Source organism: Chionomys nivalis, chromosome 8, assembly GCF_950005125.1.
Source record: "Chionomys nivalis chromosome 8, mChiNiv1.1, whole genome shotgun sequence".
In the NCBI taxonomy this organism is placed as follows: domain Eukaryota; kingdom Metazoa; phylum Chordata; class Mammalia; order Rodentia; family Cricetidae; genus Chionomys; species Chionomys nivalis.
Window position 1 is genome coordinate 49,602,785 of NC_080093.1, and position 16,311 is coordinate 49,619,095.

Consider the following 16,311-nt stretch of genomic DNA (forward strand, 5'->3'; position numbering starts at 1 on the left):
GCTGCCATGTGTAATGGGGAGGTTCACTCATAAACCATAGAGGGGCCCTGGCCTAAGGAATGGGAGGTTCACTCATAAACCATAGAGGGGCCCTGGCCTAAGGAATGGGAGGTTCACTCATAAACCATAGAGGGGCCCTGGCCTAAGGAATGGGAGGTTCACTCATAAACCATAGAGGGGCCCTGGCCTAAGGAATGGGAGGTTCACTCATAAACCATAGAGGAACCCTGGTGGAAGTGGGTGAGACAGAACCTCAAAGTAGTGTCAAGAATGCCAAGGCGGGTCACCATGATACTCCGTGGGCACACTTATTCTGTCTACATCCAGGCCATGGACTAGAAGCAAACCCAGGACATACCATCAAAATGTTTCCTGGAGGGCTACGGGCATGAATCTACCTGGGCTGGGGAAAATGTGACCTGGGCATTGTCCTAGAGATGATGATATTGTAGCTGGCCCCAGGAGACAGGCAGGGGCCAGCCAGCAGCAGGGTGCAGCAGGACAAACCCTCACCTGAATGGTAGAAATGGCTCAGGTAGAACTGTGGCTGGATGAAGCCTGGCCATGGTGGGAGAAGAGATGAGATCAACATGTGTAAAGTTAGGGAGCTGAGATGAACCCTTACTGGTTACCCGGATGGTGGGTGGGCTTGGCCCTAGGAGAGGTGTGCGGTACAAGGCATTCTAGATTGGTCTCAGGCAGTTTATCTGCCCATTGCTTTAGGGGCATGAAGGCAAGGACACTGGATTACCTTTAAGAAGGGTGACAGACTGCATTTGGGGATACAGCTTACAAGTTTATTTGGCTTCATTGGCTCCCCAGACCAAGGCCCCAACCTTGGCTGGGGCAGTAGAAAGGCACCCAGAGAGCCCCGGCTCTTACAACCTCCAGGGTAGGGGGTCCAGGAACTAGGCTTTGGGGACAAGGGCCACAGTAACAGGACTTGGTCAAAAGTGCTGGTGACACCTGAGGTCGGCCCCTCTCCCCTGTACCTCCCCCTCCTCCCTGCACCACTCCTGGGGGCAATTCCCTGAGACAGGCTCTGGTCCTCCCAACCAGTTAGGTACAGTGTCAGGCCCCAGTGGGGCAGGTAAGTAAGGTTGTAGGCATGTGGGGTGTAGCCCCCCATCCAGTGTGAAGGCTTTCTGTGCAGTGTAGTGTTCCTGACTCCGGCAAGGGGTCAGGGTCCCTGGGAGAAACCACGGCAGCCACAGAGACCTGCCCGGCTCCTCTTCCAGTGTATGCTATGCCTCCTTTAAGGCAGCTGGAGCGTAGGGGTGTGGCCTGGCCCACTCAAGGTCCTGCTTCTGGTGCCCATGGGGCCTGAGCACCTATGTCTTTGGTCTGCGTCCTGCAGTCCTGGGAGCCTCCCCGGAAGGGGTTGGCAGGTGGGGAGTCCCAGAAGGGATCTGAGTCTGGGAATAAGGTCCAAGGTGCCCGTCGGGGCGCAGGCTGTGGAGAGGGCAGGGGTGAAGGCCGTGGCCCAGCTGATACAAAGCTCCACGGGTCAATACGGCTACGGAGTGGTGAGGGCCGAGGTCGGCTGATGAGGCCCAAGGGTGGTGATCGAGGGGTTCCAGGGGTACCAGGAGCCGAGCGTGATATTCCTGGTGGGGGTGAGACAGTTCTTCCTGTGGAGTTTTGAAGGGGTACGTGGTTAGACATATACTAATTCCTAGGTGTCCCCAGAAGGCACTGCCCTGCTCTGGCCTGAGCTTCTAGCTATAAGGCTCTTCATGCTCCATGACGTGTCTGTTCAGTACAGTGTTTCAGAACCAGGCTGTCCTAGACCCCTCTGGGCTTGGTGACTTACTAGCTGTGGGAGCCCTGAGCTTTTACAGCTACATCTCTGTATTCCCAAACATTTCTTCATCTAAGCTGGTCAGACAGCTTGGTTAACGATGCCTGCCTCCAAGACTAACGAACTGAGTTCAAACTCTGAAATCCAGGTGGTGGAAGGAGAACCGGTTCCTGAAAGCTGCCATCCATATTTGCACTTTGGCATGTGTGCCCCACAATGAATAAATGTAAAAATAAATGGATTTCCTCAGCTAGCTTAGCATGGTGGTGTACGTCTGTCACCGCAGAACTTGGGATGCTGAGACAGGAGGGCTGGGAGTTGAGGCCAGCCTGGGCTACATAGGTAGACCCTGCTTCAAACAATCGAACAAAAATAATTCATCTAAAAACTGGGTAAGAATGTTTGCTATGAGCCTAGGAGCATTGGCTGTTCTTCCAGCATTCAGGTTCGACCCAGCACCCACACGGCAGCTGACAACTGTCTGACTCCAGTTCCAGGGGATCAAGAACCCTCACACACATGACACCAGCCAATCACATAAATTAATTAATTGAAAAAATGCTTGATTATAATTTAATGTAATAACCTCTCTACAGAATGGTTACAGTAGTTGGCCCAACTAATCAACAGGAGTCTGTCACCATTAGGAGGGTCCCATTTCTTCACAGCTGAACCCAGAACTCTGTCAGTAGGCCCAGGGCCTAAGGGTCTGGTTTGGGTTTCCTGCAGCTGCCTGAGATCCTCTGAGTTCCTAGTCACTCCCCACTTCTCAGACAGTTCAGTCTTAGGGACACTCACCACGTGTCTCTTCCCGCCGAGGGCTCTTGGCTGACGGCTGGCCAGAGGGAACACCTAGGTCCAGCAATAAGGGTACAGGGGTGGGCGGGCCACGGGAATCAGGTGTTGTGGGTGACAGATGGATGAGTGGGGTGGAGGGCGGCTCGGCTGGGCAGGGTGAGGGCATCTGTGCAGGGGGCGGGGCTGGTGGGGGCTCCCCACGTTCACGGCTCAGGCTTCCTGGAGGCTGCAGGTCGCGGCCGAGACCCAGAGAGGCCAGAAGAGCAGTGCCCCGCAGCAGTGCGCGTTGGATCAGCTTGGGAGTCCCAGAGCTATTGCCCCGCTCTGTGGGTCCAGGCCGCCGCGCTTCCTCTGACTCCGGGCTAGGCCGTGGAGGGTTACCTGTGGGCAGCAGTGACACAGGTCAGATGGAGGGCAGTACATCTGCTGGGTGACCATCCTGGGGATCCCTCAGTGGCCTTGGAACAAGAACCAAGTTTGCTTCCCACTGCCATCTCCCTCGGCTTTGTGTGTAGAGCAGCTCCTGCTGTTCTGCAGAACCTGGAACCTCCTCATCACACACATTACACTCTGCCAAAGGGAAAGGGTCTGGGGGCAAAGTCTGGAAGCAGCTGATGTAGAAGCTGTCTTCCAAGCAGAACAGCCCATTCCTCAGAGTAGCTGTGACATTCTGCAAAGGACCCCTCCTGATCTTAGGCGCTCTCTCCTAGCCAGCTGTCCTCAAAGACATCATCAAAGCCCTCCCTGCTCTAATCCCTTGTCCTTCCCTCTTTGTGCCAGACCAGTAGCTGAACAGTCTAGAGATCTGAGTTGGCCAGAGAAAGAAATATAGGCTAGGAAATGAGAACTTCTACTGTGAACAGGATTTAGCTTGGAGTTCTCTTGGCCCAGGGAACTTCTTTTTAAAAAATATTTTATTTGGCTGCACGTGCGTCTGTGCACTACTGTACGTGCCTGGTGCTTGCAGAGGCCAGTAGAGGGCAATGGGTCCCTGGGAAGAAAACAGTAAAAGAAATGTAAAAAAGAGTTGGGTGGTGGCAGTGGCGGTGGTGGCGCACGCCTTTAATCCTAGCATTTGCGAGGCAGAGGCAGGCGGATCTCTTTGAGTTCGAGGCCAGCCTGGTCTACAAGAGCTGGTTCCAGGACAGGCACCAAAGCTACAGGATTTTCAACCCTGTCTTGAAAATCAAAACAAAAAAGCAAAACAAAAAGGTTAAAAAAGAATCTAAAAGTATTAAAATAAGCAAGAGAAAAATGAAACAAGAGAAGCGAGAGTGGAGGCGAGTGGAGGTTCCTGACATCAGCTCTGAGAAACACAGGTCCCTAGAGTTAAGCAACTCGTCCAAAGTAACTTGCATAGGATTTAAATTTGCCTCTAAGCTCCTAATGCTATTTAGGAGAAGACAGCATGATACACTTGACCTGGAGACGATGGCAAACTTGCTTCCAAGGGGTTTTGGGCTGGTGAGTGGCTCCTTGCAATACCCTTTAGGCAGCTTTCTGTCATTGTAGGCTGCCTGCTGGCTATCAAAGAGCTATCACTGGGACCTGATTCCTAAGGGCCAGGACCTCCATGTAGGGAGCCCTGCTAGTGGTCTATGCATGAGATGTCCTGAGTGTGGACCCTCTATGAGACCCCATTCCTTAATTCTCAGCCATGTGAGTGTTTGGAAGGTCAAGGTCATATACTTTTCTCATACACCCAGATGGATGCAGGAGTCCAGGCTTGGGCTGTCAGCCATTAGGCTGGGGTGGTAGAGTCCTCTCACAAAGAGTGACCAGCGGGAGAGGTGTGGTATCTAAGTCTTGTGTCTTTTCCTCTGGGAACTCAGGGAAGTCATGGCCAAAGGGCCTGGCAGCATGGACAAGGACTGACCTGACCTACACCTGGGTTCAGAGGCCTTTGAATTCTCCTTTGGTCCTCTGGCCTGGTACATTCTAGAATAAACAAATTTAATCCCTCTAGTTTTCCTGTTTTCAGTTCAACCCTCAAACAACAGCTAACTGTAGGCTGCCACAGCTAGAGGAAATGAGGGCTGGAGAGACGGCTCAGGGCTCAGGATGGCTGGCTGCTCTTCCAGAGAGGGGCTGGAGAGACGGCTCAGGGCTCAGGACGACCGGCTGCTCTTCCAGAGAACCTGGGTTCAGTTCCTAGCACCCAAATGGGGCTCACAGCTCTCTATAACTTCAGTTTCAGGGGATTCAATGCCCTTTTTCCTCTTCTGGTGTTCATAGGCAATGCATACTTACAGTGTACAACCAGGCAAGGTAGCCCACACCTTTAATCTCAGCACTCAGGAAGCAGAGGAAGGCAGATCTCTAAGTTCAAGGCCAGCCTGGTCTACAAAGAGAGTTCCAAGACAGCCAAGGCTACACAGAGAAACCTCGGAAAATCACAAAAAACAAACAACAAAAAAACCCAAAAAACTAGTAGAGGGGAGCCCAAGAGCCAGACTCCAGAGCCTGATCAACCTGCGTTCAAATCCCTCTTCTGCCAGGGCTGCACGACAAACCACTTTCTGTGCCTCAGTTTTCTCCTCTGTAAAAGGGAGCCAGCATCTACTTAGCAGACAGGAGAAAGCTGATGAATATTCACTGTTATTTTACAGACACAGTAGAAGGAGGTAATGGCTATGTGTGTGGGTGTTAAATGGGAAGGGCACAGCTAACGGGCACAATTTGGTGAACAGGGCTCTAGTCTCAGAGCCTTTAAAATAAGGTCTAAGGTCTACATTCTGCTGCATGCAGCAGGTATGGCTGGGATCCCTGTGATGGTACCTAGGTTGGCATAGGGTCCCACAGACAACCACAACTTTCTTGGCTCTGTGGAGTCTGGGCAGTGTTGAGCTGAGCCCTCTTCCCTCTGGTGTTGAAGCCCCAATTAGCTTCCTAAGCAGTATGTATAGAAGGAAAGTGTCCCAGGAAGCCAGCTGAGAATTTGGAAGCCACAGCTTCCCACGGTTAGCGTCCTTAGCTGGGGATTTGAGGTAGCTTACGTCCCTCTTGGAGCCTCAACTTCCTTGTATTTAAAATGGGGAGAATAATGTTCTCCTCACCCACAGGGTTAGACATGTTGTTCCCCTCTCAGTGAGGCCATTATCGTCACAGACAACAGAAGTCCAGAACTTCCCTAGATGTAGATGGGGGTCTCAGATCTCTTCTTGCCTTGTCTTACTATCCTCCTCTTCATCCATGGGCTCTGCACTCTGAAAAGCACTGTGGAAGCCATTAGCGTGGCTCCACCTCTTCTGGGTACCAAATGGAGGAAACCATTCCCTGCTTCTTATCCTTCCTGGAAGCTGTTGAGGTTCCAGTGCTGTGCAGGGCTGCTAAAGTCCTAAGCAGGAGGGCTAGTCTCTAGAATCCCCAAGGCCTCGGCTAAGTCTACTTTTGTGAGTCTGGAGACCAGAACAGGTGACCTGGGCTCTAGGTCTGGCTCTGTGCAGCTTCAGCTTTAGCTTCCTAGTCTTAAGTGAGAGCTTTCAAGGCAGGATTCCATTTCTGCCTGCTGGCTTTTCAAAGTCTACCCAAGGCCCACAGAAAGAATTAAGCAATAGCCAGGCGGTGGTGGCGCACGCCTTTAATCCCAGCACTCAGGAGGCAGAGGCAGGTGAATCTCTGTGAGTTCGAGGCCACCTTGGTCTACAAGAGCTAGTTCCAGGACAGGCTCCAAAGCTACAGAGAAACTCTGTCTCGAAAAACAAAACAAAACAAAAGATCCGCTAGGGGAGACAAAGTTGCTCACCGTTGAGTGTTGGGGGAGCAGAAGGAGATCCTAGTGGGGATGAGTCCTCGGAGTCAGGGTACCACGTGGCTTCATCCATGCGGGACCTTCTTCTGGAGGGGGAGAGGCAATGAAGGCATGTTTTGTGAGTCTCGGGACTAAAGAAGAGTGTAACAGCCAGCAGGGCTGGGGGACACTCAGACACTCACCTCCCATTCTGGGTCTCCCCAGGCTTGGGGGAACTGGGACCCCAGGCCCAGCAAGCACGCCTCTCTCCATTGCTTGAATCTTCTAACCGTCTAGGGGACTGGCGACCCCAAGTCTGGCCTGACTCTGCAGGCTCCACTGTAAAGGAACAAACACCATGGGGTCTGAGTCCATCCATGTCCTCCTGCACCCTAACAGCCAAGTGGGCTGGGCTTTGGTGGGGTAGGTGGGACTAGGCCCTGGGTCAGCAGTGAGCAAATCCCCTTCAACTGCTCGAGTTCGAATATTTGCTCTGTCACTTATTGGGCCATGTGGCAAATTACTCATTTCAATTTTCTCATTTACACTTAGTGATCCACTAGAATTACTGAGTTAATATTTGCAAAGCATTCAGAAAAATAAAGACTGTATGAAGCGCCGGGCAGCGCCGGGAAGGCAGGGGCAGGCAGATCTCTAAGTAAGCGTTCAAGGCCAGCCTGGTCTACACAGCAAATTCTGGGACAGCCAAGGCTGTTAGGTACACAAAGAAACCCTGTCTCAAAAAAAAAAAAAAAAAAAAAAAAAAGGAATCGAGTGTGTTAGCACAACCCTTTTCTTGGTACTCGGGTGAATCAAAGTTAAGGCTGTCTCAAAAACAAAACAAACCCCCCAAATCATAATATTATATAATTACTTGGCTGGGGAAGAGAAGAGAACTTAAGTAAACGTCTAGACAAGAGGAGGGAAGCCTGGAAGCAGAGGAACAGGGTATGGTGAGGGAAGGCCGATTCACCTCCAGACCGGGAGTTTTATGGGGTGTAGGGAAGGCAGGGCGGAACAAGTTTCTTACACTGGATGGCTCGGAACCGAGGGAAAGTGGGCGAGTCCCCGGCCCCAACCTCGAAGACATTTCTCCTCCGGTCAAGGCCTGGAGAGGCCTGCACAGTGATGCGGTGTTTGAAATCTGGGATTTGGAAAAAGAGAGGGCAGGTGCAGGTTTGTGAAGAGGAAGCACTCAAAAATCTCAGGGGCCCTTGGTAAGCTCCCGGCCTCTCTGGCAGTGGCAATAGTGGCTGTGTGCTTGACTGCATTCCTGCCTCGAGGCCTTCAAGAAAGAGAGTTGAGTGGTTGACCCCCATCACCAGGACTAACAGGTGGTAGATAAGTAAAAGTTTACAGGGCAGGTAGGCCAGCCCCACCCTCTAGTCCCTCTTAGAACTTTCCGGAGCACCCCTGGCAGCCACTAGCAGCTGGACAGGCAAATATTCCCATCAGGATCCGTCCGCAGGAGAAAAAAACCAACTAAACCCCAAAATAAACCCCTCCCTAGTCTAGCCTTCAGCTGGTCAGGACAGCAATACCCCAAACCAATCCCAAAGCGGCCAGCAGAGAAGCCTGACCACACCCCCTGCCATCCACAGCCAATGGCAGCGAGGCGTGCCGGAGCCCCGCCCCTTACCCAGGGGCATGCTGATGCGCTCCCCGCCGTCGCGAGCCCGCAGCTTGCTACGCTTGAAGGTGCCGCGCCGGCGGCGCACGTGCGGCCGCTCTCGGTCCACCTGTTGCAGCAGCAGCGTCAGCTCGCGCTCAAACACCTCCAACTCCCACTGGGCCAGCAGGTGCTCGCGCCGCCGCAGCTGCTCTGCCTGGGACCGCTGCTCGCGCGCCGCGCGCGTCAGCTCCTCCTCGCGGCTCAGTAGTTCCTGTGCTCCGGACAGTGAAGGGGGCGGGGTCAGTCAATCATTGACCCAGACTTCCCACCTCATCCTCTGCCCCACCTTGTGTCCCCGGAGTCTTCCCACCTTTTCCTTGGCCCGCAGTTCGTCAAAGAGGCCTTGGATCTCGCGTTTCCAGCCCTCCTGCATGGAATGGAAGGAGTCCCGTGGCATCTCCCGTAGGACCTGCGCCTCTAGTGCCTCCAGCTGCTGCAGGATGGAAGCGAAGTCCGGCCTGCGGTGGGGGTCCTGTGCCCAGCAGTCTAATGGGGCAGAATAAGAGAGTCTGCGGGTATATGTGTCTGGGGCTAGGGAGTTTCCCCTCACCTGCCCAGCCTGTCTTCTTACCGGCCATGAGTTGTGCGAAGGGCTCGGGGCAGGTCGATGGGATGGGCAGTGTTAGCTTGTTGACAGCCACACCATAGGCTACAGCGAGACAGTCTATACCACGGTAGGGCACTTCCCCAGTCAGCAGTTCCCACAGCAGCACCCCAAAGCTGTGGGGAGACAAGGGATTTGTGTGTTCTTTTCACTCCAAAGCAGGGAGTAATTAAATGGTTTGGGGTTCTTCTGACTTCAGCTTGTCTGGCCATCCCTAGTCTTAAGCACCCCTTCTCAGCCTCTGCCCTCTGCCCCCAGACCATCCAGTCCCAACCCCGGCTGTACCTCCAGACATCGCTGCCCTTTGAGAAGGTGGAGGCCTTGATAACCTCGGGGGCCATCCAAGCATAGGTCCCTGCGGCACTCATTTGTGTGGTTTTGTGCCACTCTCTGGCAAGGCCAAAGTCAGTGATCTTTAGGGTCTTTTGCTCCATGTCGTCACCCTCGATGGGCTGCAGCAGCAGAACTGGGGAAGAAGTAGAGCAGGGTTGTGGGTATATGAAAGAGGGGTAATGGGGCTGGGAAGAGCGTAGCACACATCTGAGAGGCGTGCTGGCCAGGTACAGAGTACACAGAGGGGGCTGATGAGGATCTTGCCTTGAGAAGCTCACAGCTGGGTGAGACTGAGGCGATGACAACACATTTGCTGGCAAGGGGTTTCTAAGCTGCAGCTTCTCCCCAGAATGCTAGAGGCCAAATTTTTATACTTAGTTCTAACTAAAATAAACAAGCCAAACTAAACCAAATTAAACAATCAGGTAGGAATTATTCCCATTTTACAGGTAGGGAAATGTCTTGATCAAGGTCATAGCAAATTGAGATCCCATTCAGCCTATGGCTCCAAAGCTAATGCTCTAGCTTTTTCCTGCACCGAATGGAATAAAAACTAATGTGGTAGGTTCTCAGTGTTGGTGGCTCTTTTTTCAACAAAAATTGAGCCAGGCAACGTGGCACAAGCCTTTAATCCCGGCACTCAGGAAGCAGAGGCAGGCGGATATATGCGCTCCAGGACAGCCTGCCAAGGCTGTTACACAGAGAAACCCTTTGTCAGAAAAACAAAAATAGAGAGAAACCTGCGTCTTGCCACTTTGCTAAAGCAGGAGTGTGAACTGGAAGCTAGGCTGGGGAACAGGAGGGAAGTGCTCAGTAAGCGAAGGCCTGCAGATCCTGGAGCCCACAGCACTGTGACAATCACAGCCTCTCACAGCGGAAGACTGCAAAGGGTATCTACAGAGGGAGCTGGGTATGAAGGGAAGGTGGGGACGGATGGACAGTGATGGTTCTTGGTCAGACTTAGCAGGGCTGTTTGGTTTTAATCCGAGTGTGGCCACCACTCTCAGAGTGAGGAGGAGAGGCAGCAACTTAGAAATCTTTTGCCAGGATAAAAACAGCTCAAGCAGCAGTGGCGACGCACACCTTTAATCCCAGCACTCAGGGAGGCAGAGGCAGGCGGATCTCTGTGAGTTCGTGGTCAGCCTGGTCTACAGAGTGGGTTCCAGGACAGCCAGAGCCACCCAGAGAAACCCTGTCTCAAAAACCAAACCAAACCAAGCCAAAAAACCCACACAGAACAACAACAATGAAAAAAGCGAGCTCAGGTGAGCGGTTTTAGAGCAGCAGGACAGTCACAGACTCTCCAGGGTCCAAAGGGCCCATCCTAGTGAGCAGTGCCATCTGCTTTAAGCGAGTGTTGGGCACAGCCTCCAGCTCTCCTGCACAAATGTCAGGGCTGCAATGGCGGTATGACAGGCACTGAGTGTGAGGGCGAGGGGAGAGCACCTATGGGCCAGGTGAGTCAGAGAGGGCTTCTCAGAGGAGGTGTCACACCAGGTATTCTTTGAAAGCCTGAATCCAGAACCCCTGTTTCCACCGCTGGCCAAGCCCTGCAGCTTCATGGGTGATTTGGTACTGCTAAGCCCCTCCCAAACCCTCCATTCCCAGGGCCTTTGCTGCTTGACTGTTTCCTTGCAGCCTCTCTCCCATTCTCAGCTGCTTGATGCTGGTGCTCTTCGGAGCTCAGACTCTCCTTACCACCCCTGGGTTGCCTCCATCTCTTCCAGGTGCCAGCCCCACTCCTGGATGGCATCTTTTAAACTTGGAACGCTAGGTGAGACAGCAGTGACATGCTCTACCTAGTACTGTGTTTATTCAGCCCCCACGCCCGGCAGACTTTCTCTCAATTTCTCCTAATTCAGAGGATAGTCTTGAAATTCACCTGCTCCTCTTCTGCTCTGAGATCGAGTCTGGCACAGATAAAGCACAGAATGACACTAACCTATCTCACAGGGTTGTCAAGGAGTCTTAGGTCAGTTTAGACACTTAAAAGCCTTCTTTGAGGGCTGGAGAGATGGCTCAGTGGTTAAGAGCATTGCCTGCTCTTCCAAAGGTCCTGAGTTCAATTCCCAGCAACCACATGGTGGCTCACAACCATCTGTAAAGAGGTCTGGCGCCCTCTTCTGGCCTTCGGGCATACACACAGACAGAATATTGTATACATAATAAATAAAAAAAAAAAAAAAAAAAAAAGCCTTCTTTGACCTGGGGACAGACAGAGGCAGGCTGCTTGCGCTGTCAAATGCCTTAGAGATTCAATGCTCACTCCTGTCAGAGTCCCCTCCCTCCTCTCCATCCTTAATCCTAACTTCCAGCTTCCAGCCCCGGCCAGGCTGCAGAAGCCATGGGGACCGTTGCTGGGCCTGGGCGAGCTCCCCTCAGGAGGAACTGTAACAGGCTGGGCAGGGTGCAGAGCACAGTTCTCTCTGGAGCCAGGACCCAGCCCTCCACTGAGGTGCTCCCACTGCCTTTAACCTGCTCTCTGGCCACCTGTGGGGGCCACAGACAGATAAAGCACTTTGGGTGCCATTTATCTTCTCAGGCAGGGGAGCCAAACTCCCTCCTTTTGCTGGGGAATCTGAATTTCAGAAAGAGGCAGCAGCTCACCCAGTCTCAGGATCTGTGGCCACGCTGCGACCTCCCAACTCTCTACTCTGGCATTCGCCAAGCACCTCTCTCTGTATCCCCAGCTTTCCCGCCAGGTTGTTTTGCACCCTGCTTGGGTCCTGAATTTCTCACAACCTAAGTTACTGTTCTGATGTCTGAATGAGACCTTGGGCATGGGAGGTCAGCGGCCACCTAGTGAGGGCTAGAGAGCCCAGGCTGGGGCAAGCTTCACAGTCACCTCCTTACTGTCCCCCACCCCCTCCTAGCCTCTGTCAGGCTAGGGAGTAGCCTGCCCAGCTCACACCTCTTCCTCTTCCCTCTCATGGTCCCTACTTCTCCTTTCTAGGAGGCTTGCACTAACTTGGAGGGGGGGTGTTCTTTGGGGGAGAATTGGGGGAGGTCAGGTCCAGGCCGGGCTGGCTGGTCAGTCCTGTGACTCGTGGGTTTAGAGAATTCCCCCTTCTCTCCCAGCCAGGCTTTCTCACAAGGCCCCCATTGTCCAGGAAAATCATGCCATTGTTTATTGCCTGAGCCCCCCCCCCAAGCCCAGGGACTCCCCCCACCCCAATCCCACAGACAGCAACTCGGGCCTAGGCCCGGGTCTGTGAAGTTGGATGCCAGAGGCTGAGGGCACCTTGCCTGCCCTTCACCACCACCCAGACTCTGGGAGGGAAGTAGGGGAACTAGGGCCAGGGCTGGGGGGGGGGCAATCCCTGGCTCCTTCCTCTCCTGAAACCCCTCCACCCCCAGCTTTTCCTCCCCTGCAGGCGGCTGGGCCAGGGAGGGAACAGGGGCTGGAGCTGGGGCAGGAAGCCAGCCCAGGGGCAGCAGGAAACACAGGAAGCGGTGTGAAGGGCGGGGAGCAGGGGCCTGGACTATTGTTCCATTTTTTTCTGGAAAGAGAACGGAGGAAAAACAGAAGACAGGAGCCCCCACCCCCTGGGCCTTTGGGGAAATCCCCCTCAGGCTAGTGCAGGGAGTGGGGTCCCTAGGTAGTGACTGGGACCCATGCTGCTCTGAGGATGACTGGGAGGCGCTCAACACTGGCAAGAACTTGACTATCACTGGTTCTGCTGCTGTTTCCTCCAGCCCCTGCTTTACAGTACACCAAGGCCAAGAGGCTCAGAATGTCGGTGCTGATCCCCTCTAAGATCTCCATGCTTTTCCTCTCCATCACCCCACTGAGCACTGCTCCCCAGCTTGTGCCCTCTGCTCCAGGAGACCCAGGTCTTGGTGCTCCCACGTTGCTGGATTCGGCCTCTGAGCCTATACTGTGGTCAGGCCCTGCCCAAACACCCAACCAAGTACCTCACTAAATGCTGCCTGTTTTGGACTGGCTTGAAACCTGCCCACTTCAGGAAGCCGTCTGAACCTGTCACTAACTTGTCTTTGGCCTACCTATGAATGGGAGTTTCAGATGGCGAGAGATGGAGTCTCCCTTTGCTAGGCACTCCCAGGCCTACTGCCTGATACCCTCTCAGCCATCGAGCTGCTCTGGCCTCATCACGCTTTTAGGGAGGCTGAAACCAAGGCTCGAAGTCATCAGATTGTGACCCTGCAGTCAGGAAGAGTGGGATGGACCAGCCTTGATCACCAAGCAGGGAGGAGGGTCTTCCCTTCTGAGATCTCTAGCCTGAAGGAGCTGCCCAAGGGGAGGGGAGAGCAGCAACATCGTGTTTATGAATTTCAGGAAAGGGGAAGGCTGGGAGTAGCAGCCTCCAGGGGACTTCCCTGAGGTGGCAACCATGGTTAGGCAGGATGCTGATGGCCCACCTGAGAGAGCTGTTTTTTGTTGTTGTTGTTGTTTGTTTGTTTGTTTGTTTTTAGACTGTCCAAACTGCAGCTGCAGGCTGGGATCACAGACTTCTAGGACAGAGGCAGAACTGCCAGGTGCCTGGGATTCCCGTTTGGGGGTCACTGATAGGCTCTGGGTACCCCTTTATATCTAATACTCCTTTTCGGAAGGAGCTCTTGACTCCCACATCTCCCCAGCTAGGTTTAGCTAAGAGTTAGGAGGAAGTGTGTGCACCTGGGCCTTGGCTGGGCAATGCCCCTGGCCTCCCCATTCCCATTTCATGCCCCTTGAAACTCACTGTTGTTGGACTTCAGGTCTCGGTGGATCACGGGCACCAGAGCCTCACAGTGCAGGTAGTGCATCCCACGGGCGATCTGCACAGCCCAGTTGACCAGCACGTGGGGGGGAACTCGCCGACCAGCCAGGGCACGGCTGAGAGGCCCACCAGCTGCGTACTCCATCACTAGGCAAAGGTTGGGCTCCTCCAGGCACACAGCTTTCAGGGCAATGATGTTGGGATGTGCCAGCATGGCAAAGAGCCGGGCCTCCTGTCGAACACTCTCAGCGGTTACACTGATGTCCTCATCGGGATCCTGGCGAGCAGCTTTCACAGCCACCAGCTCCCCTCGCCAGCTGCCACGGTAGACCTTGCCAAAGCCACCGATGCCGATCACCTCTTCCAGTCGCAGTTCCTGGAAGCTGGCCACCTCACAAGGGGGTGGGCCTCCACCCCGAGACACATAGTTGGATGGAAAGATGCCCACCTGGCCACCCACCTGGCCCGCCCACCAGCCCTCATCTCCTGAGATGGCTGCATCCCGGGACAGCACCTCCACACGGTCGCCCTTCCTCAGGGCCAGCTCGTCCTGCCCATTGGGCTCATAGTCGAACAGGGCTGTCCAAACAGGGTTGGCATAAGCTGCTGCTGCCTTCGGGGACCCCTCCGGCCGGACTACACCACTACCCCCGCCGCCCCCACTGCCATTGCCATTCCATGACCCCAGCGGGCTCTTGAGGAAGAGGTTTTTCAAGGGCTCCATGGCTGGGAGCCAGCGTTGGAATGTATGGGGGACTTTCTTCGGGTGCCCGTGGTCTCCACCCCCGCCGGCTTCAGAGGCCCTAGTGCCGGAACTTGGGCATACGGGCCCTGGCCCTCAGCCCCAGACCCACGCCTCTCTGGGGAGCCAGGAGTGTCGCCTCCCGGCCCCCCGCATCTCGGGCTTCTAAAGCAGGGCACCGAGGGCAGTGTGGTCAGGCTGGAGGGGTGGGGCCCCCTGGCCTCCGGCGCCTCACCATGGCTGAATTGGAGCGGCAGAGAGTCCTTCAGTCCCGAAGTAGTCCTGGGAACCTGGCTCCAGCGCCCGCCTACTGTAAGGTGGGGCCTGCCAGGATCAGCGCCTGGACTCCGGTTGCGTCTTCAGGCACAAGAGGTGAAGAGAAAAGCCCCCAATTGAGCTGAAGCTACTTCTTCTCGGGCTAGTGCCTTTGGCCCCAACAGCTCGGACCCCGTTCCCTTCTTCCTCCTCCCTTTGTACTTTGGCCCCGGGGGCGGGAGGCAGAGGTGGAGGGTGGAGTTTCACTTTTTTCCGCTCTTCTCCCTCCTGCAGGAAACAGCATCAGATGACGCGGGCGGGTTGCACCGCTCCCCTCCCGGAGGCTCCCGGCGGCTGGGACCGGGAGTTCCCGGAGAGATTGGCCAAGAGAGGTAGAAGGCGGGCAAGGTATTCCCGAGCGCCCCTCTCCCACACCCACACACCATCACAACTCTAAGGAAAAGCCTTAGGTTAGGTGCTCCGCTGCTCAGGGTCGAGGGGGATCTCTGCGAAGTCAGACAACAGTCCTTAGGTCTGAGTTCTCATTAGCAAAATCGCGCTTGCGATTGCCCCAAATCTGAGTCTGGCTTTGGCTATGAAGTTGCAGGGCTCTTTAAGCTTCGTTCTTTTCATATATGAAATAACAAGATACCCTGCTTTGCAGCGCTAGAAGGGATAGGCATAGAGAAGATTGGACCTTCAGAATTAGCTACACGTCAAACTCGTGGAACCATTTAAAATTCCCTTCCTTTCACCCGAGAGACAATTCGCTTTTTCGTGTTCTTCCCCAAACAGGCAGAAACCTGAAGCTGTTGTTCAGCACTCTGCCCGGGATTGAATTCTGAGTAGAAGAGCCTTCAACAACCTCTTCGTTGGTTACTCACTTGCCTTGTATCTGTCACTTTAAGAAAAACTATACCATCCTGTTCAACTACTCAGGCCTGTTCAGGATTCCCTCACGGCTCCATCTGAGCTCTGACCCGGAAGTAGAGGGGCGCAAACCCAGCGACGACCACGACTTACGGTCTAGCACTAAGTGGGGCGGCACAGGTTGGGGGCGTGACCCGGTAACGTAAACTGGACGGAGTCCCAGCTCCAGCTCGCCTCCGCCTCCTGTCACGCTTTAGAAAAGCTTTGCGCCAATCATTCCGCCGTTACCCAATGACGAGCCGCTCGGGTGCGCGCATGCGCCGAGCCGCTTCCCAGTTTTGGGCTGGGCTCTGGATGCAGACTGCGCCGACGCCTGAAACACCTCTGCGTCCACTCAGTGCGCTCCTTCTCTGCGCTTGCGCGCTTTTGCCGCCAGGTTTTTCCTTTTCCGGGTCCCGACTGGTTCTAACGGGCGCATGCGCCAATGCAGGCTGGCAGCTCGCTGCTCCTTCTTCCGGCCTCCCCTTTGCGCCGGCACCGGTAGAAGCGGGGCGAACGCAGAACCCCAAGAGAGTGACCTGCGACCCCGGAAGTGGACCTCAGGGTCCCAAGGCATTCCCGGGTTCGGAGCCAAGGGAGCTATCACCAGCACTCCGGGAGCACCCACTCCACGCCCACCTCTGGATGCCGCCGACGGGTGCCCAGCCCGTGCCCTGCGTCTGCCTTCCAGCTCGGCCCCTCACCACAGTTCTGGGCCTCTGGAGGGGGCCCAGGCCCCGCCTCTGATG

At 54.7% G+C, this 16,311-nt stretch overlaps 1 protein-coding gene across 1 annotated transcript; it reads right to left on the minus strand.

Moving 5' to 3' along the window:
* Window positions 1-782: 782 nt before the first annotated feature.
* Window positions 783-15,832, minus strand: Map3k11 (mitogen-activated protein kinase kinase kinase 11). The gene is made up of 11 exons (XM_057779711.1): window positions 15,677-15,832; window positions 13,639-14,941; window positions 8,891-9,071; window positions 8,573-8,721; window positions 8,312-8,487; window positions 7,969-8,212; window positions 7,360-7,473; window positions 6,533-6,668; window positions 6,345-6,436; window positions 2,600-2,980; window positions 783-1,631 (listed from the first exon to the last, which is right to left on the minus strand). The coding sequence occupies exons 2-11, from the start codon at window positions 14,378-14,380 to the stop codon at window positions 1,294-1,296; spliced, it is 2,553 nt and encodes an 850-aa protein (XP_057635694.1). The 5' UTR covers window positions 14,381-14,941; window positions 15,677-15,832; the 3' UTR covers window positions 783-1,293.
* Window positions 15,833-16,311: the final 479 nt, after the last annotated feature.